Raw genomic sequence first — 24,703 nt, 5'->3', positions numbered from 1 at the left:
GCAGAGAGAGGTCTTCCATCCGCTGATTCGCTCCCCAGATGGCCGCAATGGCCAGAGCTGAGCCAATCCGAAGCCAGGAGCCAGGAGCTTCTGCCGGGTCTCCAATGTGGGTGCAGGGACCCAAGGATTGGGCCATCTTTTATTGCTTTCCCAGGCCATAGCAGAGAGCTGGATTGGAAGTGGAGCAGCCGGGACTTGAGCCGGCGCCCATATGGGATGCTGGCACTGCAGGCAGCAGCTTTACTGACTGTGCCACAGCACTGGCCCTGTTACTTGCCTTCTTAATACAGCTTAGTGATTTATATTTGTGTTTCTAATTAATATTGCATATATGTTTCAGGTCATCATATTGTTTTGCAGTTTAAGTTTGGACTTGGCAGCTTCCTGGTTTCAGAGAATTCAGAATCAATAGTGAAATCTCTTAGAAAACAGTGATAAGGGGATTGTGGTTTGTTATTGCTTTGCCTTGAAGAAAAAAATCACTGCAAATGAGAGAGAAAAGAACATCTATCCGTATCCTGTTAGTTAGGATTGCAATTATAAATTAGTTCCACGTATCCTTCAAAGACTGGCATACTACAGCCGCCCTCCGAACTAAGATACTAACTAGATGATTTTACACTTATTTAGGGTTTCATGTAGATGCTAAGAAGTATAGGACATTTTCTGTAGCTGGTATAAATGGAAGAAGTGTTAGAGATGATGTATGACGTGACCTAATGCCCCTAAATTTACGGAAGTGGAAATGTGCCCTTTCTGACGGTGCATTTTGGGACAGAACCTACTTGTAGACTAAGGAAATACAGAATATCAAGTAACGGTTCCTAACCTTTGTTGAGAGCCCAGTGCGTCTTCATGAAAAGCTGTCTTAGAAGTGGAGCACGAACATAAAGTGATGTTTGGATGTGTTTCAATTTTTGTTAGTCAATTTGCAAAGCATGGAAACAACATTTCATCTTTATACTCCGTTTACACACTTAAATAACACGAAGTGGTTTTTTTTGTTTTTAACATTGTAGGCCAACATCCAGTCAATCATGGCCTCTGAGAAACAAGTGAACATCCTGATGAAGTTGCTGGATGAGGCTCTCAAGGAGGTGGACCAGATTGAATTGAAGCTGAGCAGCTACGAGGAAATGCTCCAAAGCGTGAAAGAACAGATGGATCAGATTTCCGAGAGCAACCACCTCATCCACCTTAGCAACACCAATAACGTCAAGCTCCTGTCTGAGATAGAGTTCCTTGTGGTAAGTACAATATATAAAAGCAACAGAAATGACGATAGATAAAGCCTGTTTGTAAAATGCTCTGATTTAAAGATTTAAAATAATTCCAAAGACCAGGTGATAGGATTAAGTAACAGCTCGCCTAAAATTTCTCCAAAATTTTGTGTGCAAATGGTGTATTTGCATATATTTCAGAACCACATGGACTTGGCCAAAGGTCATATAAAGGCCCTCCAGGAGGGAGATCTTGCTTCTTCCAGAGGCATTGAGGCCTGCACCAACGCTGCTGATGCCCTTCTGCAGTGCATGAACGTGGCTCTTCGACCAGGTGTGTGCACTAATCTCCCCAAGCTCCTGAGACAGCCTGCACGAGGTGTAAGGAGCTTGACAGGGAGTACATGCAGCAAATGACGTAAGGGTAACGTTGTTACCTACTCAGATGAGTTTCACCTGTTTTCCAGTATATCAGTGTATCTGTGAACATTAGAAACGTCTTCATTTTAGTTCCTTCTGACTGCTTACCACTGACTCTGGTTAACAGTGTGAGCTTTCCTTAGCACTGTCCTAGAACCTAGCACAAAGCAAATGCTTTGGTTAGACCAGACAGTGTAAGTTTTTCTAGACTGTGGATTGGGTGTGCATCAGAATCACCTTGAGGGTTTGCTAAGACACAGGGGCCAGGCACCATCCCCAGATTCAGTACATGCGCACTTCTGCAGTTCCCAGGCGATGCCAGGTGGGACCACACTTTGAGAACCATTGCATGCACTGTTGTTTTTTCTCCTGCTTATCTTTTGTGAAGAAAAGAATAAGCCAGTAAAACTTGGTTGTTCAGCGTTTTGATGTGGGTGCTTTATCCATACATTCGTTAAGAGTGAAGGGTCCTTTTACACCTGAAATCATTCACGAGACGTCCTTGACATTCAGGCCATGACATGCTTCTGGCAGTCAAGCAGCAGCAGCAGCGTTTCGGCGACCTGAGAGAGCATTTTGCCCGGAGACTGGCCAGTCACCTCAACAACGTGTTTGTTCAGCAGGTAATTCATTTACTCTTAAAGCTGCTGTGTTCTCTGGCTTGTTTATGTATTACTTTAAATTCTCATGAAGGATTTAATGTGTTCAGTTGACATTGCAGTAGATTCCTTCATTTTTTTTTTATTTTAAGATTTTAAAATACATGCATGTTTGTTCATAGATGTGTTTTAGGCATTAGATAGACAGGTTCGTTCCTTTCAACTGAAATTCTCTGATTCTAAAAATCAAATAAATAACTATGTTTATTAACTCATATACCATTTAGACATTTATAGAAGTAAGTTCGATTGTTATATGTTTACCTTTGGGCCTGTTTTATTTTTAAGTATGTTGTTTTAACTGTTTCGTAGGCACTCTGTGCTTATATGCAGAGTACACCTGTGGGAAATGACTAGAGCTCAACTGTACATCTCAGCTGACTTAATCATCACATAAACACCTTGTCTGTAGCTTTATATGCGAAAGAATGTTACTATGCAGAATGTGTATTAGGAGTACCTTAACGGGATTAGAAGGCATTTTAATATTCGGTGTAGTAAATTACATTTCTTATGTTTTTAGTCTCTATATTTTATTAGGGTTATTGGGTGAAGAAAATCGGGGGGGAAATGTTTATCAGGAAATGCCACCTGAAAGCATTGGGTTCTTTCTTTGGTGTCACATTACAGTGTTCTAAAACAATTGTATTTACTATATTTTATTTCTGATTAGTTTACTCAGGCCCTCCTTCAGCTCTATAACAGGTCCTACTTTCTTTCGGTTCCTGTGAGTACATCAAATTTGGCTCAAGCTTCTCTGGTTATATTTTTTTTTTCCAGTAAAGTCTGCTAAACTTAGTGGCAAAATCTTTATACATTATAACTTAGCTTACTGATTTGAGCTACCCATTAACCATATTTGTAGCTGGTTTTAATGTCCCATAGCAGAGTTTATTTTGGCCAAAAAATAAAAAGGCATTTCATTTCATTTTGCTTGTCTTTCTTCCTGTCATTCTTTCACTCACTCGTTTACTCTTTCCTTTATTTCGTAATTATTTGCCAGTGATAGAGGTGCGTAGTAGACAGTGACTTGGCATAAATGACAGACTAATTGTGTCCGCTAGTAGCTCCCAGAACAGGGATGGGAGACAGACAGACATAGTCAGGATGGGTAACTGCTGTGCTGCGTGTACTGTGGTAGCATAGACAGGTTTCCTGATTAAGCGTGGGGAGCAGTCAGGGAAGACCCCCTCAGCATTTGTCTTGAACTGAAAAGCATCAAGAAAAAAATAAATTTAAAATTCTGTCACGTAGGGAATACCAATTGACATTTTTTCACAACACTGGTTCCATAGCATTAATTTCTATGACTCCTCAGTTTTTAAAAATGATAGTGTTGATGATGAAGTTATCTACAGTTTATAGATGTATTGAAAACACCAGTCAGTGAACAGTAGTCCTTTTTGTACCCTTACCTGTTTGTTATAACCTGCAGTTATTTATGATTTTGCTTCTTTGCCTTGTGAACTAATGGCTTGGTTTAAAATGAATGCTTCCCATTTCTGCAAATTTAAAATGTATTGTTACATGTGAATGGTGCATGTTAAAAACTAGAATGTTGCAACAACGTGGGATGTGCTGAAGATGGTGGAAGAGGATGTCCTAAGGTCAAGAAAAAGATTTTCTCTGTGTTGAATTCAGTGCATAAGATCATGTAGCAAAGAGGAAACATGGAAAAATGTAGTAATATATTATGGTCCATTTCTTTACCAATCACCAAATTTTCATTGTATGCTTATTATGTACTTACTGCCATCCATATGTAAGAATGAGGAATGGCTCCTGCCCTGGAGATGCTTGTAAGAAGTTAAGACTAATCTACTTGAAGACCTATAGCAATGTATATAATAAATTGTTAATTGTGACCCATGGTTTATAAGTGCAAAAGTAAGATTACTGAGGATTTAAGGAGTCAGATGGATTCACAGGTAAGGTAGGACTTGAATTCATCAATGCAGTTTATTGCAAAGTGGATAGTAACATGATAAATATTATATTGAAAATCCAGGGGCAATAATCTGTTGAGTAAACATAATAGCAAATTAAGAACAAAAATCAGAAAATCAAAAGAAATAAAATTTGAAGACTGACCAAGACAACCATTTTTACATTTACCAAAAAAAGACTTTTTCAAAGAAATAATGGGGCTGGTGTTGTGGCTAAGCAAATTAAGCCACTGCTGGCAACACCAGTATCCCAAATTGGAGTGCCAGTTTGAGTCCCAGCTGCTCTGCTGTTGTGGCTGGGAAGGCAGAGATAATGGGCCAAGTATTTGAGTTCCTGACACACATGTGGGAGACCCAGATGGAGTTCCTTATTCCTGGCTTTGGCCCGGCCCAGACCTAGCTGTCTATTGTAACCATTTAGAGAGTGACCATTGCATGGAAGATACCTCCCTCACTCTCAGTCTCTCCCTCTGCCTCTCCTCTTGCCCTTCCCCCCATTGCTCTTTCAAATAAATGAATCTTTAAAATTTTTGTTATGATTAAATCTGTTCTTAAGACATTTGTTGAAACTTTACTCAATTTTTTTCTTCTTTAAGAAAATAAAAATAGTTATGTCAAAAGAGAAGACTCCCTGAATCTTGAAAATGTATTCAAAATTTGACCAGATGTATAATTTTTGTCAGCTAGTCAGTCTAGCAAAGTGTTTTAAAGTGTGGTCATAGGAGTCAAACATCCTGGGTCCCCCATCCTGGCTCTGCCACTTCCAGGTTGAGTGACCTTGAACAAGTTCATTAGCTCTTTTTTTGACAGACAGAGTGGACAGAGAGAGAGACAGAGAGAAAGGTCTTCCTTTTGCCGTTGGTTCACCCTCCAATGGCCGCTGTGGCCGGTGTACTGCGCTGATCCGATGGCAGGAGCCAGGTACTTCTCCTGGTCTCCCATGGGGTGCAGGGCCCAAGGACTTGGACCATCCTCCACTGCACTCCCTGGCCACAGCAGAGAGCTGGCCTGGAAGAGGGGCCACCAAGACAGAATCCGGCACCCCGACCAGGACTAGAACCTGGTGTGCCAGCACCGCAAGGCGGAGGATTAGCCTAGTGAGCCGCGGCGCCAGCCCATTAGCTCTTTTTATCACCTTAGTTGCTTTATCCAGTCTGTGGGAATAATAAAAATACCTACCTCTGAGGCCTGTTAGGAAGATTAACATGTTTATGTTGTTCAATACTGAGAGCAGTGCTTGGCTATAGTCAGGTGTTCAGATTAGCAAATTTTACTGCAAATGTTAAGGATATATATGCTAGTGAAAATTTAAATGTAATGAAGTTTTTATAAAATGTGCTTGTCTTAGAAAAATTTTGGGGGGCTGGCGCTGTGGTGCAGCAGGTTCAAGCCCTGGCCTAAAGTGCTGGCATCCCATATGGGTGCCGGTTCTAGTCCTGGCTGCTCTTTTGCCGATCCAGCTCTCTGCTATGGCCTGGGAAAGCAGTAGAAGATGGCCCAAGTCCTTGGGCCCCTGCACCCATGTGGAAGACCCGGAGGAAGCTCCTGGCTCCAGGCTTTGGATCAGTGCAGCTCCAGCCGTTGCAGCCATCTGGGGAGTGAACCAGTGCTGGGACTCTCTACCTCTCTCTCTAACTCTGTCTTTCAAATAAATAAAATAAATCTTTAAAAAAAAAAGAAAAATTTTAAGAAAACATCATGTATTTAATTACATAAATAATAGAGTTTTACCTTTTTTATAAAAAAAGATTAATTTGTTTATTTGAAAGGCAGAGTTACAGAGAGGGAGGGAGAGACGGAGAGAGGTCTTTCATTCACTTGTTCACTCCTCAGATGGCCACAACAGCTTGAGCTGGGCCAGTCCAAAGTCAGGAGCCAGGAGCTTCTTCCAGGTCTCCCACATAGGTAGAGGGGCCATCTTTTGCTGCTTTCCCAGGCACATTAGCAGGGAGCTGGGTCAGAAGTGGAGCAGCTGGAACTCGAACCAGCACCCTTAGGGATGCCAGCACCACAGGCAGCAGCTTTACCTGTTATGCCGCAGAGCCAGCTCCATACCATATTTTTTAAAAAAGATTTATTTATTTATTGGAAAGGCAGAGATTATATATATAGAGAGAGTGACAGAGAACGAGAGCGAGCGCTCTTCCATCCACTGGTTCACTCCCCAAATGGGCACCCCAGCCAGAGCTGGGCTGGTCCAAAGCCAGGAGCTTAGGCCAGCTTCCTCTGCTTTCTCAGGTGCATCAGCAAGGAGCTATTATAACACATGTTTATAATTAACTTTAGATGACTTTACCAGGAAATTAGTTAACCAGTCCCAAAACTCTAACAGTCTTTGTCATTTTAATACATTTTCTCAAAATTCTAACAAATAGCTTCTGATTCTCAAGACAAGTCAAATTGAGTGAAAATGACTAATTAAATGTGGCTTATTTTGCCCTCTCTTCTTGGGAATTACACTTCTCCAGGGGAATGTGCCCCATTCACTTTCCGGCTTCCCATCTCTTAGTGGCTTTGAGTTCCGTGACGACCATTGGCCCAGCAGCAGTGAAGGAGAGGCATGCTGTCGGAAGAGGACTGGGGAGATTTTATTTTTGTATACAGTAACTGGCAGGCGGTTCCAGTTTTTGAAGCTGGTTAAAATGACTCCTCCAGTGTGACTAGGGAAATCATTTAACCCCTTCAGCTTTGGTTTCATCATCTAGGATGGATCAGACGGTCTGCCATGTCTGTGTTTTCCAGAGCAGAATTCCCATCGTTATCTGCCTAAGACTGTTTGTTAACTTATTAACTTATTTATGTGGAAGTTTTATCCAGGTTTAAAAACAAAGTCATGTGTGTGTTATTATTAGGGATTATCCTGGAAAACCCAACATATAGTCATCTGCATCCTTTTTAGTTCTGAAATTCTATATCCTATGTATCTTTATCTATTTTTTAAATACTGTAGACACTAAGCAAATATCATAAATGTAGTTTACTATGAGTAATGTTCCTCATGTAGTGTCTTAATGCAGTCTGTGTTGAGATTTGTTTAGTAAGTTGTAAGATATATCATGATATATGCATGAGAGAGACAAGCATGATCAAAGCATCCATTTCCAACTCCTGTGTAGGAGGTGGGACGAGAAGCTGATTTCTCAGAGTACCATTCTTACATTACTTAGGAGTGCTTTGCTTGTAGTGTTTAGTGGGTATTAACAGGATGATGGAAGACATGTAAGTACTTGGTTTTTATTTTTCCTATTCTGTTGATTTTGCTTGGCCATGTTTGGACATTGTTTAGAATTTTCATTTCTAACAGTGTTTCTTTGAACTGTCAGTGATGTTTATTTACTTATTTCTTTACTCTAGGGTCATGATCAGAGTTCGACTCTTGCTCAGCACTCCACTGAACTGACTTTACCCAATCATCATCCATTTCATAGAGACTTGCTCCGCTACGCCAAGCTGATGGAGTGGCTCAAGAGTACAGATTACGGAAAATATGAAGGACTAACAAAGGTATGGGTTAGCCATCAGTTACGGAGTGTAGACTTTAATCTTTTACAGTCAAGAGGTCATGTATGCAGCCCCCAAGTTTGAAATACTATATATTCTTAGCAGAGCAGAAATTCTTTGTGTTTCTGAGTACTCATTAACCAGGGATAAAACTTATTTTGTCTATCTTGATAAGGAAGATCTATATTTTGGACTTCAATATAAAATAGTAGTAAGTCATGTCATAGCCTGAAGCATAATTCAGTTTAGTTATATGCTGTAATTATTTCCAGGGTTTATTTTTGTGCGCTATGCATGTTAGGGAGTAGGAAGATATGTGAGTGAGCTATTTGCCTTCTAAGAATTTATGATCCATTCTGATAAGACAGTACACAATGCATCTCGATTAACAACCATGCCGCTATTCTAGGAACCAGTGCCTTGACAAATAAGCCTTTGCCTCAGGATCTTTAAATCTGACTGGGAAGAATTGTACATAAAACAATCAAAAAATAAGTGCTAAACTGAAACTGAGTTTAAATACACAGCAGTTGAGAGACGGGAAATCAGTCCTGAAGCCGTGGGGGTAACTTCATGGAGGACGCTGGACTTCAGTTGAGTTTTCAAATCACGAGTGGGGTCAGATGAAGCAGAAGCAAGAGGAAGAGCACTGGGACACGGGGCGGACCCAGAGGAGGGCAAGTGTGACTGAAGCAGAAGTCCCATCGGCTAGAGCAGTGAGGAATTGTGTGGAAAGGGATCAGCTGTGTAGCCTGACAGCATTTCTCCAACAGGGGAAGACTGGAGGGGAAAATGATTTCAGAGCCCAGTGTAAGAATTCAGGTGAAGCAGCATGGACCCAGGAAGACAGCGGAAGGACCAGACAGAATATAAACCAAGAGAGGGGCTCCAGCGGCAGGCGTGGGGTGATGGCAGCCTTTCTAGGCCTGGGGTGAGGATGCCTGTAGGTACCACTGACTAAGACTTAGTGGGTCTTTCGTACCATAAAATGGATTGAGTTTCTTGAGTAACTGTCGTGTGCGTGCAGTGTAATAGGTGCTGAAGGTACAGCTTTGAAGGAGACAGGGGCATGCTTCTCATTGTGCGCACTCTAGAGGAGAGAGACAGAACAGTTAATACGGTGTGTGTCGGGAGGTGTTGCTAAGAGCTCTGGAGAATGAAGAGGGAATGCTGGGACATGGGGAAGGCTGCCACGTCAAACACGATGGGCAGGGAAGCGAGTCAGGAAGAGCTGGTGTCTGAGCACAGGTTTGACACACATGGGGATGTGAGCAATGAGAGTTCCTGGCGGGCACAGCTCAGGGCTCTCGGACAGGGCAGGCCAGCGGTGCTTGAGCAGTCCGGAGCTGGCGAGGCCGGAACACTGTGAGCCAAGGCGGGCGCATCTGGAAGGGCAGCTAGAGCACCCTAAGAGTCAGGTTTTTACTGTGCATGAGGTGGGGAGGTGGACTTGAGTTGTGGCTGTTGGTAGACTCAAGACGTGGAGTGATAAACTCTTAGATTTCATAAGTGGCTATTGTGACAGGACAGGGACAGTATTTCAGTGGCATTTATGCTGTGGGCTTCAGTTTAGTAAGTAGACATCGTGTCTTTTTAAAAAAAAAACAGAGCTTAAGAATTGCCATCTATCTAACTGAAATGTGTAAATAGCCAATAGTATCCTGATACTCCTGTCTGGAAGAACAGCTCGGTTTTAAAATCTTTTTATCCATAAGTTTTTGTGTATTTGAAGTTTAAAACAAAAGATCTAAGAAATGCATAAGCTGTGTTAATAAATAATAATAATTGTGTGTCCTGGAACGAGTGAGAACACTGGGATTGCCATTATAGAGGCAGAATGTCTCAGGTTCACGTTTCAGGAGAAGCCCAAAGCGTTGAGTAGAGATTAGTGATGTGTGTGATACTAAGAATGAGGCTAATTGCGTGTTCCTAGCAATGTGTGATGTCAACGTATTTCTGACGCTGTTACCTCTCCGTCTTCTTGTTCTTTCTGTTGAAGTGCATTTGTCCGTGTGAGATAAGATCTGGCTCCCTCTATTTCTTCTTCTTCTTCTTTTTTTTTTTAAGATTTATTTATTTGAAAGAGTTACAGAAAGAGAGGGAGAGAAAGAGAGAGAGGAAGGGAGGGAGAGAGTGAGAGAGAGAGAGAGTTTGATCTTTCATCCACTGGTTCGCTTTCCAGATGGCTGCAGCAGCTGGGACTGGGCCAGGCCAAAGCCAGGAATCAGGAGCTTCTTCCAGATCTCCTGTGTGCAGGGTCCCAAGCACTTGGGCCATCCTCTGGTGCTTTCCCTGGTATATTAGCAGGGAGTTGGATCGGAACTGGAGTAGCCGGGTCTAAAACTGGCACCCATGTGGGATGTTGGCATTGCTATACCACAGCTCAGGCCCGAGCTCCCTCTCTTTCAAACTAAGATTTGAGAAAGGAGACATAAACCCCCTAAAATAAATAATATTTAAAAGTTAGAATTTAAAACATGCTTTTTAAAAAGGTTGTTCATCCTCTGAGGTATTGACACATCTTATCTGGCTAGGTAGTTTAGATTATTATTAGGTAGGCTAGGTAGTTTAGATTATTGTTGTTACTCACAATGAGTCTAGTAAGTATTTTACAACTCTGCTGTTGTGTTATATTTTGTTTTGTTTTATTCAGCGGAATTCTGATTTGCAGATATCTTAAGGAAAAATACATTACTGAAATTTTTTGCCTTTTGAAATTTTAGGAGGTTTAATATTTTGAATAATTAAACATAAATTATATCTCCTTAAGAGTTCTGTGCCAACAAGTGCTTTGTCCCCTAGTGAATATTCAAATAAGTAATCAATAAGCTTTTTGCCTAATTGTGTTCTCAGTATTATTGCCCTGTCTTTATATATAATACAGTATTCATGAGTATAATTTAAAGTGAAGAAACAAGACTGTAGTCAACCTAGTAGTGATTTATGGAATCACTCTCTGTTCAGAGTATATTTTTGATTAACAGGATTGTGAGCTTTTTAATGAAATTGGGTTGTTTCCCCGGAATGTTCCTTGATCCTGTGGTTTGTGCTTTTGAAAGATTATGTTTTTACATCATAATCTGGTTTGGTTGCTGAAATGTTGTCAAACCAGAACTTTCATTAAAAAGGAATCAGGGCCGGCACTGTGGCGCCAGCATCCCATATGGGTGCCAGTTCAAGTCCCGGCTGCTCCTCTTCCAATCCAGCTCTCTGCTGTGGCCTAGGAAAGCAGTAGAAGATGGCCCAAGTCCTTGGGCTCCTGCACCCATATGGGAGATTTGGAAGAAGCTCCTGGCTCCTGGCTTCGGATCGGCGCAGCTCCAGCCATTGTGGCCATCTGGGGAGTGAACCAGCAGATTGGAAGACCTCTCTCTCTGTCTCTACCTCTCTCTGTAATTCTTTCAAATAAATAAAAAAGTAAAAATAAATCTAAAAAAAGGAATCAGGAGGGCCTCTGTACCCACGTGGGAGTCCCAGAAGAAGCTCCTGGCTTTAGATCAGCACAGCTCTAGCTGTTTAGCTGTTGTGGCCAATTAGGGAGTGAACCAGTGGATGAAGACCTCTGCCTCTCTGCTTCCCCTTCTGTGTAACTCTGGCTTTCAAATGAATAAATCTTTTAAAACAAAAAGGAATTAGGAAGGAGGGGCTGGCACTGTGGCATCGTGGGTTAAAGCCCTGGCCTGCAGTACCAGCATCCCATATGGGTGCCTGTTTGAGTCCCAGCTGCTCCACTTCCCATCCAGCTCTCTGCTGTGGCCTGGGAAAGCAGTGGAAGATGGCCCAAGTGCTTGGGCCCCTGCACCCGTGTGGGAGACCTGGAAGAAACTCCTGGCTCTTGGCTTCAGATCATGTAGCTCCAGCCAGTGTGGCCATCTGGGGGAGTGAACCAGCAGATGGAAGACTTCACTCTCTCTCTGCCTGTACCTTTCTGTAACTCTGCCTTGCAAATAAACACATAAATCTTAAAAAAATAAATTAATTGCTAGATAGACATTTTCTGCTATGGATTTATTCCAGTGTAGTCAAACTGTGACATGTAACTTGAGACAGAATATATGGTCTCCCATTGTTGAGAGTCCTTCCTGACAAGAAGCCGGTGTGGGAAATAACTGCATGTTACATAATAGATGCTTTCCACATCAGTGAGGATTGAATTGGTTTTAAGAAAATTAGTTGGGGCCAGCATTGTTACAGTGGGTAAGTCTCCTGCCTGCGATGTTGGTGTCCCATATGGGTGCTGGTTCGAGTCCTGGCTGCTCCACTTCCAACCCAGCTCCCTGCTGATGTCCCTGGGAAGGCAGCAGAAGATGGCCCAAGTGCCTCTTCCACTTGGGAGAGACCACTGTGGGAGACCCTGAAGAAGCTCCTGGCCCTGCCCCAGCTGTTGCAGCAGTGGGAGGAGTGAACCAGTGGACGGAAGTTCTCTCTCTCTCTGTCCTTCTCTAACTCGGACACTATGAGAAACAGTGACTTGATCAGCTCTTGTCCTGACGGTGGATGTGCAATGTAATACTTTATCCATTTTAGTATTTTTTTTTTGTTCTAGTACCATTGGTTGAACTCTGTAATTAACACACAATTATTCTTAGGTGTTTAAATTTTAACTGAAAAGTGATCCCTGTTAGGAATTTGGAAAACATTATGTTGAGTGAAATAAGCCAATCCCAAAGGGACAAATACCACTTGTTCTCCTTGATAGGTGACAACTAACTGAGCACCAAAAAGGAAACCTGTTAAAGTGAAATGAACACTATGAGAAACGGTGACTTGATCAGCCCTCACCCTGACTGTTGATGAGCAGCTTAATATGTTATCCCTCTTAGTATTTTTTTTGTTTGTTCTACTTAATACTTTTGGTTGAATACTGTAATCAATACACAATTCTTCTTAAGTGCTGAAACCTAACTGAAAAGTGATCGCTGTTAAATATAAGAGTGGGAATAAGAGAGGGAAGAGATGTGCAATTCGGGACATGCTCAAGCTGACTTACCTCAAACAGTAGAGTTAGAAACATACCAGGGGATTCTAATTCAATCCCATCGAGGTGGCATGTACCAATGCCATCTCACTAGTCCCAGTGATCAATTTCTGTTCACAATTGATCGTAATGATAGGACTAAGAACCAAAGGGATCACATAAATAAGAATAGTGTCTGCAAATACTAGCTGATAGAATCAAAAAGGGACTTTCAAATAAATCTTTTAAAATAAGTGATTATCTAATTATGGAAACTGTGAGGTGAACTAATTAAATTCTGACTGAAAAGAGCCCATTTTGAGGTGACACTGCAAGCTGACAAAGGCTGGATGAAGCTGAATGTTGTCCCTCATTCTGTTGGCTCTGTTGAGTAAAGCAACGTGGCCGCATAGAGGAAGGGCTAAGACACCAGTGCTCTTTCGCCCTGAAACCCCACTCTGAGAAAATCGTTCCGAGGACACAATTCACTGGGCTTGCAAAGCTTGCTGTAGCACTGACTGTCACAGTCAGACATTGACACCGCTCAGCATCTCCTGTTGAGGGGTTGGCTTCCTCAGTTGCGTACACAGCGGCGCTGAATGCCGCGCTGTCCTTGCAGCCTGAGACAACGTGGTTGCTCTGATTCTGACATCCTGTGCCGTGTGACTGCCGCGATATTTAAAACAGGTCATGTGTAAAAATAAAATGTACGTGTGCTTATATGTGGCTTCATATTTTTGTAGATTGTTCATGTTATGATGCCCGTTCAATTTTTTTTTTAAAGAAAACAGCCTGCTTTCTATGCCCTGTGAATGCATCAGAGTTTTGGAACACACAATTTAAAACAAGCATGAAAGTCTTGGGGGATTTTAAAATTAAAATTGTTATATATATATATTTTATTAATAAGAAGCACATGTTACTTTTGGTTTAAGAATTACATGGATTATTTGTCCCGACTGTATGAAAGAGAGATCAAAGATTTCTTTGAAGTTGCAAAGATCAAGATGACTGGCACAACTAAAGAAAGCAAGAAGTTTGGTAAGCTGAAGCATATCAGTTTTTTTGTCTTCCTATTAAAAATGGTTTTAAGCAAGGTGGAAGAAGATACAATGGAATAAATGAAGGAGAAGATCTAATCCATTGGTTTGATTTCCAGGTATTTCATAGAATATGTTCTTTACTAAACTTCTACAGGGTGTGAATCTGACAGCAATTGTGTTTTTGTGCTGTAATTAAAAATATATATTCATAGGAAATGCACTAGGTGAGAAAATGAAGTGCAGCCTGTTAGAGAAAGTATTAGACCAAGAGACAAGATGATGTTGAGACCAAGAGATGTGGAGAGTTGAGTTTGGGATTCCCTAAAGGACCCCAGCTGGGGGCAAGTCCTTGCTCTCTAAAGTCTTGCTCTCCACAGAGAAATAAAAGTTATTCCTGGCTTCTTACTTCTCACTGGCTATTTTGAATCAAAAAGAAAATTTAAGTAGTTTCTTCCCAGCCACATGACTACAAAAATGCCGCCAAAATGTCTTCAATGACTGTACCTCGTTTTTCTAAGAGATCTTTTTGAAACGTGAATTTTTGTTGCTCCTAAACACTTTGAATGGATGACAGTGTTATTTGAAAGAATAGCCAGCGAAAGTATCAAGTTCTGAGGAAGGCGACTGCCGAGGCCACATTCTGCTCTTGCATGTCCCCATTTCTGGAGTTCCTTTTGGATGGAGTTCTGTGCCTATTCAAGTCAAAACCCAGCCTTAAACGGCGGCCTGTGTCCCCCTCGGTGTGTCTGTGTAGCTCCCCTTTAGAATCATGAGTTCAGCATTTGCTTGTTGTCGGGAGCCTATGCCCTAAGCCACCTCAGTCATCAGGCAGCAGGACTGGATGTGAATTAACAGCACGCATTTCCATTCTTCTTGTAGGACAGAGAAGACTGTCTTTAGTAGGTAAATACTCTCTAAGTCACCGGCTGTTTAACACGAATGCATTGATTGTGCTAGTCCAGACATTTGACATGGTTTGGTTTTGTGTGTATCTGCTCGCTTTGACAAGGTACTGATGAGATCTAGGGCAATAGGCTTTTGGAAACAGAAATGCTAACTCATCCTAAAGGTTAATTGTTCTTAAATAGCGGTGTGTTGATATCCTTGTTAATGTTTCACTGTGGATATGTTATGCTTTTGTTTTTTTGAGTAAAGAGCATAGTATTAATGCAGTTACATGTTTAATGTTTTCATTAAGTACATTTGTCACCACTTGTTAGTGAACCGTTGTATTTTGAGAGAATTCTCCTTCAGCATATGGAAACTGGAGACACAAGGAAATCTTTCCCAGTATATGCTTAGTAAAGCATTAATCCTAGTATCATAATAGCTTTTAAAGTATAAAATGCATTTTAAGATAAATTCAATAATAAAAATATAACTTAAATCAGTTATAATAGTATTTTAATGTTATTGCATTAATCTAAAATGTAATTTTTTCTTTTCTAGCCGCTTGAGAAGTTTTTAACTTGTTAAAAGTATTTTTAATTCACAAAATACAGGTTTAGAAGGCATTTTTATAGTTTTGAACATGTTAAAATTTTAACTTTTCTGTGCACCTATTAAATAGGAACAGGCAGAATAATGTTTGATAATAGGTGGCATAAAAAATTACCAAATTAGAGTGTCAGTTATTTTAATATCAGTTATGAGGAAAAAATAAACAAACAATGCAGATGATAAAAATGTTCATTTTTGAAGCTCAAACTTGTTAGCATTTTAAAAATAAATGTCAAGGTAAATACAGATGACTTGAGAAGTTCCATATAAGGTGGAATGTAAATTTTTTCAAAGATATTTTTTCAGCAATTCAAATTGTTTTTAATAGTAATAATTAAAATAAAAACTGAAATTTTAGAAAGATAACTTCTTAGGAAATAAAAATTAAGTAATTAAATTTATTTTGTTTTTTACTTGCTCTGAAAAATCCTCGCTTCCAGATGCTTATAAGATTAGTCAGATTGACTGCCTCTCGCAAAGGGGAACTGTGTGGCCAAACATGCAGTCATTGAGGGTATAATCCTCTGAGGGGTATAATCCTCTGTTTTTCAACAACTCTTGACTCAAATCTTTAACATCTACTTAGTTCAAATGATTCAAAATGTAGTGTGCTAACAATGCCAGGAAATCATCTTTGTGAGAAGATCTTTATGTTGATTATTGTGTTTTTTGGTGGATTTGCTTTGATGGCCCCAGAGATATAGAAACGACCCACCCCAGCCCGACCCGGGATTGCTGTTTTGATGTTTTTTCCTTTGTATTCCACAAATGTGCATAATGAGATGGCAGAAAAAGAAAATTTAGTAATTATTTTAAAATCACCATTTTCTTCTTTGTACAGTTAAGATAATAAACATGTTAATATGAGATTTTAGCCTCTTGATATATACCTTTACATAATTGCTGCTTTCCCTCCTGTTTGTCTAAGATTTCAGAAATCTTTAAAATGGTGGGCCAAAATCATGTTATCATCATTTCTCCACTAAACTAAGAAATCTGGCTGATTCCAAAGGGAGTCTTGAATGCAAGGTAGAATTCAGGGCTGGCTGGACGATTGCCTCCGTCAATGTTTGCCGGTCATCTACTAGTTATCTGTCACGTGATAGGCACTGTTGTAGTACGGGGAATGCAGCAGTGAGCACAGCCCTTGCCCTCTATGAAGCTGATGCTCAGATAGGGGTACATAAAGACATTTGACATCTTTCCTGTGTATTTTCACTTGCTGCTGATAAAAGACATAAGCTTTTCATGAGCCCCAAATCATAGTTAACTGGCATTATGACTAGCTCTGTGTTCTTGTTTGGCCACTGAAGAAATGAGGCTTGTATGAAAGAATGTGTCAGGCTGTGCAGTGAAACTGATCAACATAAATCCGTGACACCACAAGCCACCAGAAAGTGTTCTGCTGTGCTCCCTCCAGAATGATCGTGTTTGCCATGTTGGCCCCTTTAATGTCCAGCCTCTCATGTGCCCCTCAGGCAGCCAAGGCCAGGAAGATACGCTCATCACTGCTTTGTCAAGGGCCCGACGTGTCGTCCGGCTTTTGCCTTGAAGTTTGGCAAGGATAGTGTCAGTTGACACATCACCCTGGTTTTAAGATGTCTTTAGATTATAGTTACATGCTTCAATTTTGTTTCATTCTATGATTTCTTTCTTCGCTTTTCACATTAACTTCTAATTTGAGTTTAGAATGTGTCTTAAGGTGAATTCTAAAATTGATCTAATAAATATTGTATATATAGAAGTCTTAAGATAAAAGAAATGCTAAATGACCCTAAGAGAGTTGAAATTCCTGTATTAAATCTGTTCCATTAGCTTTACTCTTCTATCCATCCATCCTCTGGTTGTTAACATGATAGTTTTAATTTTAAAATGGTCTTAAAGCCCCAGTTGTGTCATTTTTAATCGGATGTTATATAAAATCATTTAGTGTAATAGAACTTCCTTGCAGGGGCTTTCAGGGAATACCAGTTTGTTAATGTCTAAATCTATAATAACTTCATTCCAATAAGTTTCCTTTGAATTAAATTATTTAACCGATGTTTTCTCAGAAAACCCAAACTTTCAAATTCATTCTTTTAAATGTAAGTGAAACAGCTTCACATACTTTTAAAAAAAAAAAGTCATCTAAAAATATGGGAGAGAGGGCAACAAATATATTTTCCCTGAATATTTGAGTAAAAGCAGTACATTAAAAGACCAATGAAGCGTTTTCTCTCATACAGTTTCTCAAACAGTAGTGACCAACTCAGCGTGTGTTTGTACCTCTCCTTACCTGATGCTCATGGTTCTTTGCATGTGTCTTTTAAACTAGAGCTTTAACTTCCTCTTGTGCATGGTTTGTGCGAATTGCAGTTTATTAACTTGTCTTTGTCTTTGATGCTTGCAACCTAATCCATCACAGCTACACTGCCTCGAAAAGAAAGTGCTGGCAAACAGGAAACAGAGAGTGAGTATGCTTAGTGTATTAGTAGGTGTTCTCCATGCATGTCTGTTTACTGTCTAGAAATTAGTTACTTGTCTTGAAAGAAGTTAACCCCAGAAACATCAGTTGCTCTGAATTGCCAGGTATTGGTGAAAAGTCAACAACAATGTGATGGTAGTGATACGGCTACATCCGAGAAATGTGCAGTATTGGTACAAGTATACGACCAGTAGAACTGTGTGTCAGAAGCTCACGAAAAGGCTTAATCATTATACTTCTGTTTTCAGGCTGTGTCTAGAAATTATAAAATGTCTTATATATATGGTCAGATCTTGCATAATAAAGCCAAAATTTGTCTCAAGTCCTTATTAGTCTTCATTTGAACCTTCTGACCACTAGTAAATGGTATGTTAACTGACAAATATTCAAGAAAAATGTTTTAAAACTATTTCATGTATTGTTGTTACTTCATTTTGAATAAAGCAATCACATTTTCTTCTAAAAATTTAATCCTTTAATTCCTTGGTGTACATGGGGTATTGTCCAGCTCTGTGTTCTCATTTTTCCTGCTTAAACACCAGTGCCCGGGCTGATGGGTAGTGACGTGTACATGGCATTTCCACTGTATTTGAAGTATAGCAGGTTTTCAGGCTGCCCTTTTCTCTTCATGTTATTTAGTTTTAAAAGAGCTATGGTTAATTCACTTACTGGAAATGCAGAGGTTCTGGGTTTAGGAACATATTAAATCAAATCATATATAATTGACTTTTTTGTATAGAGCAAAATGATCAAGTATTGATAGACTTGTTGTTTTGACACAGAGGCAAGTAACACTGGGATATGGGATTTTTAGTGGCAGGTAGAGCAGTCATGTTAGTAGGTTTCCATGGTGCTCCGTGCCCATCAGCTGTATTTCTGTCTTCTGACTGGGAAGGAAACCCTCCCGCCTTCAGTCTAGAGATACCACCACGCACCTTTACGGTGGGGCAGAGATACATGGTCTGTAGAGGCCCTTTCAGTGCCATTCTGTGGATCTGTGTAGTTTTGTCCTTTACAGAATGCTCAGCAGTAGGACACAGAGTTAATGAAAGGTAAGTACACAGTACAGCCTGTCCCATATGGTGGCCTTGTGCACTGGAACACCAAAACAGTGGAAGATAGCACTGAATTTTACTCTGGATCGTTTATTCCTGGAGATTACGACTTTCAGTCTTATTATCTCTTAGGTCTTCATGGAAGTTCCGGGAAGTTAACTGGATCTACTTCTAGTCTAAATAAACTCAGCGTTCAGAGTTCAGGGAATCGCAGATCTCAGTCATCATCTCTGTTGGATATGGGGAACATGTCTGCCTCTGACCTCGATGTTGCTGACAGAACCAAGTTTGATAAGGTAAAGTAGAGCAACAAGTGGTTTTTAAACATTAGCGTCAGTTTTCTTATAACTGCATTTTGTGATTGCTTCAGTATTTGAAAATTTTGGTGCTTTTGGCTGCCTTTAATAATCATGTCTTACTTGCAAATTCTGAAGCAAATCTTTAAAAAAAAGTACTAGTCACATGGCAGCTAAAATGTGAAGTATCAATTCAGTAACAAAAGCCTTATTAACCTGTATTTGTGGTAAATCATAAAGTGCTTATATCTCATCTAAATTCTTTGAGCAACTATGAATCAAGAGGATATAATAGCTTTTCTGTTCTCTGTGTTATAAATAAGTTTTAAAAGTATATCTGCATATCCTTCTTTCCAGATCTGAAGTGAATGTAACTGTTTTACTTTAGGTATGTCCTGTAATCTTGTTATTTTGTCAATTTTGGAAGTTTGTCTTTGGAGTTCTATTAAGTTTATAGATCCATGGATAGAGGTTACTGATATTAAGCATTTGCTACAGTTCTTTCATTACAGGATCATTTTGGTTTTCTTCAGATCTTTGAACAGGTACTCAGTGAACTGGAGCCCCTGTGTTTGGCCGAACAGGATTTCATAAGTAAATTTTTCAAACTGCAGCAACATCAGAGTATACCTGGAGCTATGGTATGACTCCCATTTATTTCAGCTAATATTTATGATCTTCAGCATAATTAGTCTGATTAATATGTACTCACAAGTTCGACGTTAATAGAAAAGGAAAGGAAAGGATTTACAATGTAAGCGTCATTAAAACAATTCTTGTCATATCACAAAATAATAAAAACAGTGATAGTTGGAGTTGGGGCATACTTTAATATTCCGGAATATCTTAAGTCTAATCATTTGCTCAACTATGGGGTGGGAGGAGTGTCTCATTTTGCTTTGTGAAAAGGTTGGTTACAAGCTATTTTAGGGGGACATTCACCTAGCGGTTAAGTCGCTGCTTAGAACACCTGCATCCCATATCAGAGCACCTGATTTGAGTCCCAAGTACTTGGTTTCCAATCCAGTTCCTGCTGATGTGCACCCTGGGAAGCAGCAGGTGATGGTTCAAGAATTGGGGCCCCTACCACCCACATGGGAGACCCACCCAAATGGCGTTCAAAGCTCCTGGCTGTGACTTAGCGGTTGTGGGCACTTGGGAGTAAATCAGCAGATGGAAGACCTCTGTCTGCTTCTCTGTGTCTCTGCCTTTAGTTTTTAAAGATTTATTTTATTTATTTGAAAGACAGAGGTAGAAACAGAGAGAGGTCTTCTATCCGTTGGTTCACTCCCCGAATGACCATGATGGCCAGAGCTGAGCCCATCTGAAGCCAGGAGCCAGGAACTTCTTCCGGGTCTTCCAGGTGGGTGCAGGGGCCCAAGGACTTGGGCTATCCTTCATTGCTTTCCCAGGCACATTATCAGGGAGCTAGATCAGAAATGGAAAAGCCAGTACTTGAACCAGCGCCCACATGGGATGCTGGCAGTGTAGGCCAGGGCTTTAACCCACTGCACCACAGTGCTGGATCCCAAGTACAGTTTTGTAAAAAGCTGATATTTGAGTATAAACATTATGGTGTAACAAACAAACAAGGTGAGACCTTTCTTATGAATCTGGGTCTCTCTTCTGGCTTTGATACTACCATGCCTTTCAGATGGCATCAGTGTAAGAGAGAAAAATAAAAGATTTTCTAGATGATTTTGAAGAACTTAAAAAAGAACACAGATTAAGGTCATCTCCATTAAGGGCATCGGCTGGCACTATGGTACAGTGGGTTAAGCCACTGCTTGCATCACCAGCATCCCTTATTGGAGTGCTAATTCAAGTCTTGGCTGCTCCACTTCCAGTCCAGCTTCCTGCTAATGCATCTGGGAAGGCAGCAGAAGATAATCCAAGTGCGTAGGCGCCTCACACCCATGTGGGAGACCAGGATGGAGTTCCTGACTCCTGGTTTCAGCCTGGCCAGACCTGGCTTATTATAGCCATTTGGGGAGTGAACCAGCCGATGGAAGATCTCTCCCAGTCTCTCCCTCTTTCAATGTCTGTCTGCCTTTCAAATAATTAAATAATTTTTTTAAAGATTGGTTTACATGAAAGACAGTTACAGAGAGGCAGAGGCAGAGAGAGAAAGAGGTCTTAGATCCACTGGTTCACTCCTCAAATGGCTACCATAGCCGGAGCTGAGCCGATCCAAAGCCAGGAGTCAGGAGCTTCTTCAGGTTTCCCACATAGATGCAGGGGCTCAAGGATTTGGGCCATCTTCCACTGCTTTCCCAGGTCATAGCAGAGAGCTGGATTGGAAGAGGAACAGCCGGGTCTCAAACCAGCACCCATGTGGGATGCCAGCACTGCAGGTGGTAGCTTTACCCACTATGCCACAGTGCCGGCCCCAAGTAAATATAAATCTTTTTTTTGAATATTTATTTATTTATTTGGATGAGTTACACAGAGAGAGAAGGAGAGGCAGAAAGTCTCTTCCATCCACTGGTTCACTCCCCAGTTGGCTGCAATAGCCAGAGCTGTGCCAATCCAAAGCCAGGAACCAGGGCCTTCTTCCAGGTCTCCCATGCAGGTGCAGAGGCCCAAGCACTTGGGCCATCTTCTACTGCTTTCCCAGGCCAGAGCAGAGAGCTGGATTGGAAGTGGAGCAACTGGGACTCGAACTGGCGCCCATATGGGATGCCAGCACTGCAGGCAACGGCTTTACCTGCTATGCCATGGCACTGGCCCCATAAATAAATCTTAAAAAAAAAAAAAAGATATTTACCTCAGACAGCCAATATAAAAAGCAGTCAAAAAATGAATGAGAAACTCATTTTGTTACAAATGGTTGGGAGTTGGGAGTTCATTATCATGGAATGGTATTAAATTTTTATTCTCACTAGCTTCCAAAAGAATTTTTGATGGCATTGTTTTAAATTCTGAGTTTTATTTGAATGATTGCTGAGATAGCATTAATTTTTTTATATTCTCTTTTGAAAGTTGTTTTAGGACAATTTCTTCTTGAATTTTTAATATTTAAAAATATTTACTTATTTTGTTTGAAAGGTGAAGAGACAGAGAGATGGAGTTAGCTTCTATCTGCTGGTATACTCCTCAAATGCCTGCAACCGTCAGGGCTAAGCCAGGCCAAAGCCAAGAGCCTAGAGTTTAGTCTGGGTCTCCCATGTGGATCACAAGGACCCAAGTCCTTGAGCCATCATCTGCTGCCTTTAGGGTGCACATTAGCAAGAGACTGGGTGGAAGCAGAGGAGAAGGGACTCGAACCATCATTCTGATACAGGTGTCAGACATCCCTAGTAGTGACTTAAGTCACCACTCCCAATTTCTGTTGTTGTTGAGCTGCCCTCCGCTCCCCACCCCCTCACCCTCCTGTACTTGCCTCGGTCCTGTGCACACAGACAAATTCGGTTTCTCACCCACAGTGGTTCTCCGATGAAAGCTGAGGACAGAGCGTCTCATGAGCATTCTTCAGCAGCCTACTGAGTGCTGTAGCTTTATCAGTAATGCTCCTTTAAAAGTCAGTGTTTTCCATCGTGGATTCTCTCCCAGGAGTTTTAAGACTGAGGAGACTTTTGCTATATAAACTAGAGAAATTGTTGGTCTTTTATTATGTAAAGTGCCTGAATACTTTTTGCAGGCTGAAACGGAGGACCTGGATGGAGGAACATTGTCACGACAGCATCCTTCTGGCACACCGTTGCCCATTTCATCTGAGTATGTGTCTGATCCTGTCTCTGGTTGGTTTGGGAAGCAGCACTTAGATCGCAGCATAGAGGGGAGCTGCTGTCTGAGGGGCCTGATGAGTCTCAGAAACCTGCCGCCGCCAGACCACGGATGCGCACGTTCACTTCCTTATCGAACCTCTGGTCCTGGTGTGGGGCACTTCGACTCTTTTGCCCCAGTACTCACAAGAGGCCATCACTTTTGATGTGGGCTGGTGGGAATTGAATTGAATTGCAGTGTGGATTTCTTAAGAAGTCACAAAGTAGCTTTCAGAACCCAGCTTTGCAAATGACATCAGGTTAATTTGAGTGCTAAAACTTCATATCAGTAAAATATTGTATATCAAAAACTACTGTAGAATAAGTAGCTCCTTGTCTTTGGATATTTTTAGTTGAAATAATGAAATTTTTTTCATTTTGTATACACCCATATACCCTGGGGATTAAACCTAAAGGTGAATTCACCTGAAACTTGTAATCACTGTCAGTATTTTTTGTATGTTTTCTGAACAGCAAAGATATGATCCGCCAAATGATGATTAAAATATTTCGCTGCATTGAGCCAGAACTGAACAACCTAATTGCGTTAGGAGACAAAATCGATAGCTTTAACTCCCTCTACATGCTGGTGAAAATGAGTCATCACGTGTGGACTGCACAAAATGTGGACCCTGCTTCTTTTCTGAGTACTACATTGGGAAACGTCTTGGTGACTGTCAAAAGGAACTTTGACAAATGCATTGTAAGTTTTTTTCTTTAAATTTGTATTTCCAGTAATTTCTTATTTTTTTAAAAGATTTGTTTATTTTTTTAAAGATTTGTTTATTTATTTGAAAATCAGAGTTACACAGAGAAGAAGGAGAGGCAGAGAGAGAGAAGTCTTCCAACTGCTGGTTCAGTCCCCTGTTGTCCACAATGGCCAGAGCTGTGCCATCCGGTGCTAGGAGCCAGGAGCTTCTTCTGGTCTCTCACTCAGATGCAGAGGCCCAAAGACTTGGGCCATCTTCCACTGCTTTCCCAGGCCAGAGAGCTGGATGGGAAGTAGAGCAGCTGGGACTTGAACCAGCCCCCATGTGGGATGCCGGCACTGCAGGCGGCAGTTTTACCCATTACACCACAGCACCGGCCCCTCCAGTCATTTCAAAAGATAAATAAATATATATAAGTCAAAGGATCTCCAGCTCTAAAATGTTGGGAATTTAGTGTTCATGTTCTCCGAGCCTGGCAGCAGGATGTTGGCAGGAGCTGCAGGGGCAGTTAGCTGGATGGCACCAGACAGCCAGTCTCCCTTCTGTGCTGTGGCTGCTGGCAGGTTCTGCAGCAGGGATGCGGTGGCCACTGCTTCTGGCAGCCACCAGGGAGCTGATGTCTCAGCCTCCTGGCCAGTGACCACTGACTTGATGAAACAGAAGGAACTGTCACTGGGATTTATTGCCATTTTTATTTGAATCTATTCTAACAAAACAGATTTACCTTGATTGATTAAATTATTTAACTGATAGTTTAGTGCCTTTAATAATTGTGTTTCTGTAGGAATAAATTGTTCTTATAATAACTTCGAGGAATTATTTTACTCTTTGTAGTAAGGGAAACAATTAAAAAAACTGTTTTATTGTCTTGGAGTTGGTGAGCTTGAAGGTGAGAACTGGGGTGAGGCAGGCCCTTAAAGTGTCAGTGTATTAATTAATTGATATACAGTGGATATGTGGCATTTGAACATATCTCCTGCGTATCCTCAAAGTCACAATGGCTGCTGAATATCCATACAAGAATGGAGAATAAGCATGTGAAGGGCAATTAAAATCCATATCATTTTATACTTTTAAAAAGTAATAACATTGATTGAATGTTTGAAAACTTAAAAGCAATCCATGTCCACTGTTGAAACTTTAAGGGTAACCTGAGCTGGCTTGCTAA

General features: G+C 40.9%; 1 protein-coding gene across 30 annotated transcripts in view; it reads left to right on the top strand.

Moving 5' to 3' along the window:
• EXOC1 (exocyst complex component 1) overlaps positions 1–24,703 on the top strand; it is a 62,867-nt gene that overhangs the window by 25,030 nt on the left and 13,134 nt on the right. For 9 of the 30 annotated variants that reach the window (XR_016212190.1, XM_008267842.5, XM_008267839.5 and 6 more), the window contains 11 exons: positions 1,020–1,247; positions 1,422–1,554; positions 2,154–2,263; positions 2,973–3,026; positions 7,600–7,749; positions 13,639–13,744; positions 17,651–17,695; positions 18,898–19,061; positions 19,595–19,702; positions 22,702–22,778; positions 23,300–23,528. Coding sequence is in view for 27 of the 30 variants with exons in the window: in XM_008267842.5 (XP_008266064.1) it covers positions 1,020–1,247; positions 1,422–1,554; positions 2,154–2,263; positions 2,973–3,026; positions 7,600–7,749; positions 13,639–13,744; positions 17,651–17,695; positions 18,898–19,061; positions 19,595–19,702; positions 22,702–22,778; positions 23,300–23,528 (1,404 nt within the window). In the remaining 3 variants the exon portion in view is untranslated. Of the gene's footprint in view, positions 1–1,019; positions 1,248–1,421; positions 1,555–2,153; positions 2,264–2,972; positions 3,027–7,599; positions 7,750–13,638; positions 13,745–14,625; positions 14,650–17,650; positions 17,696–18,897; positions 19,062–19,594; positions 19,703–22,701; positions 22,779–23,299; positions 23,529–24,703 lie in introns of all 30 variants that reach the window. The other 21 variants (XR_016212191.1, XM_089302780.1, XM_089302776.1 and 18 more) reach the window with 5 other exon arrangements.

This window comes from Oryctolagus cuniculus, chromosome 8, assembly GCF_051225735.1.
Source record: "Oryctolagus cuniculus isolate XC-2025 breed Fujian yellow rabbit chromosome 8, ASM5122573v1, whole genome shotgun sequence".
Lineage (NCBI taxonomy): Eukaryota > Metazoa > Chordata > Mammalia > Lagomorpha > Leporidae > Oryctolagus > Oryctolagus cuniculus.
The sequence above is the reverse complement of the archived record's forward strand: the minus strand, read 5'-3'. Positions and strand labels throughout refer to the sequence as shown.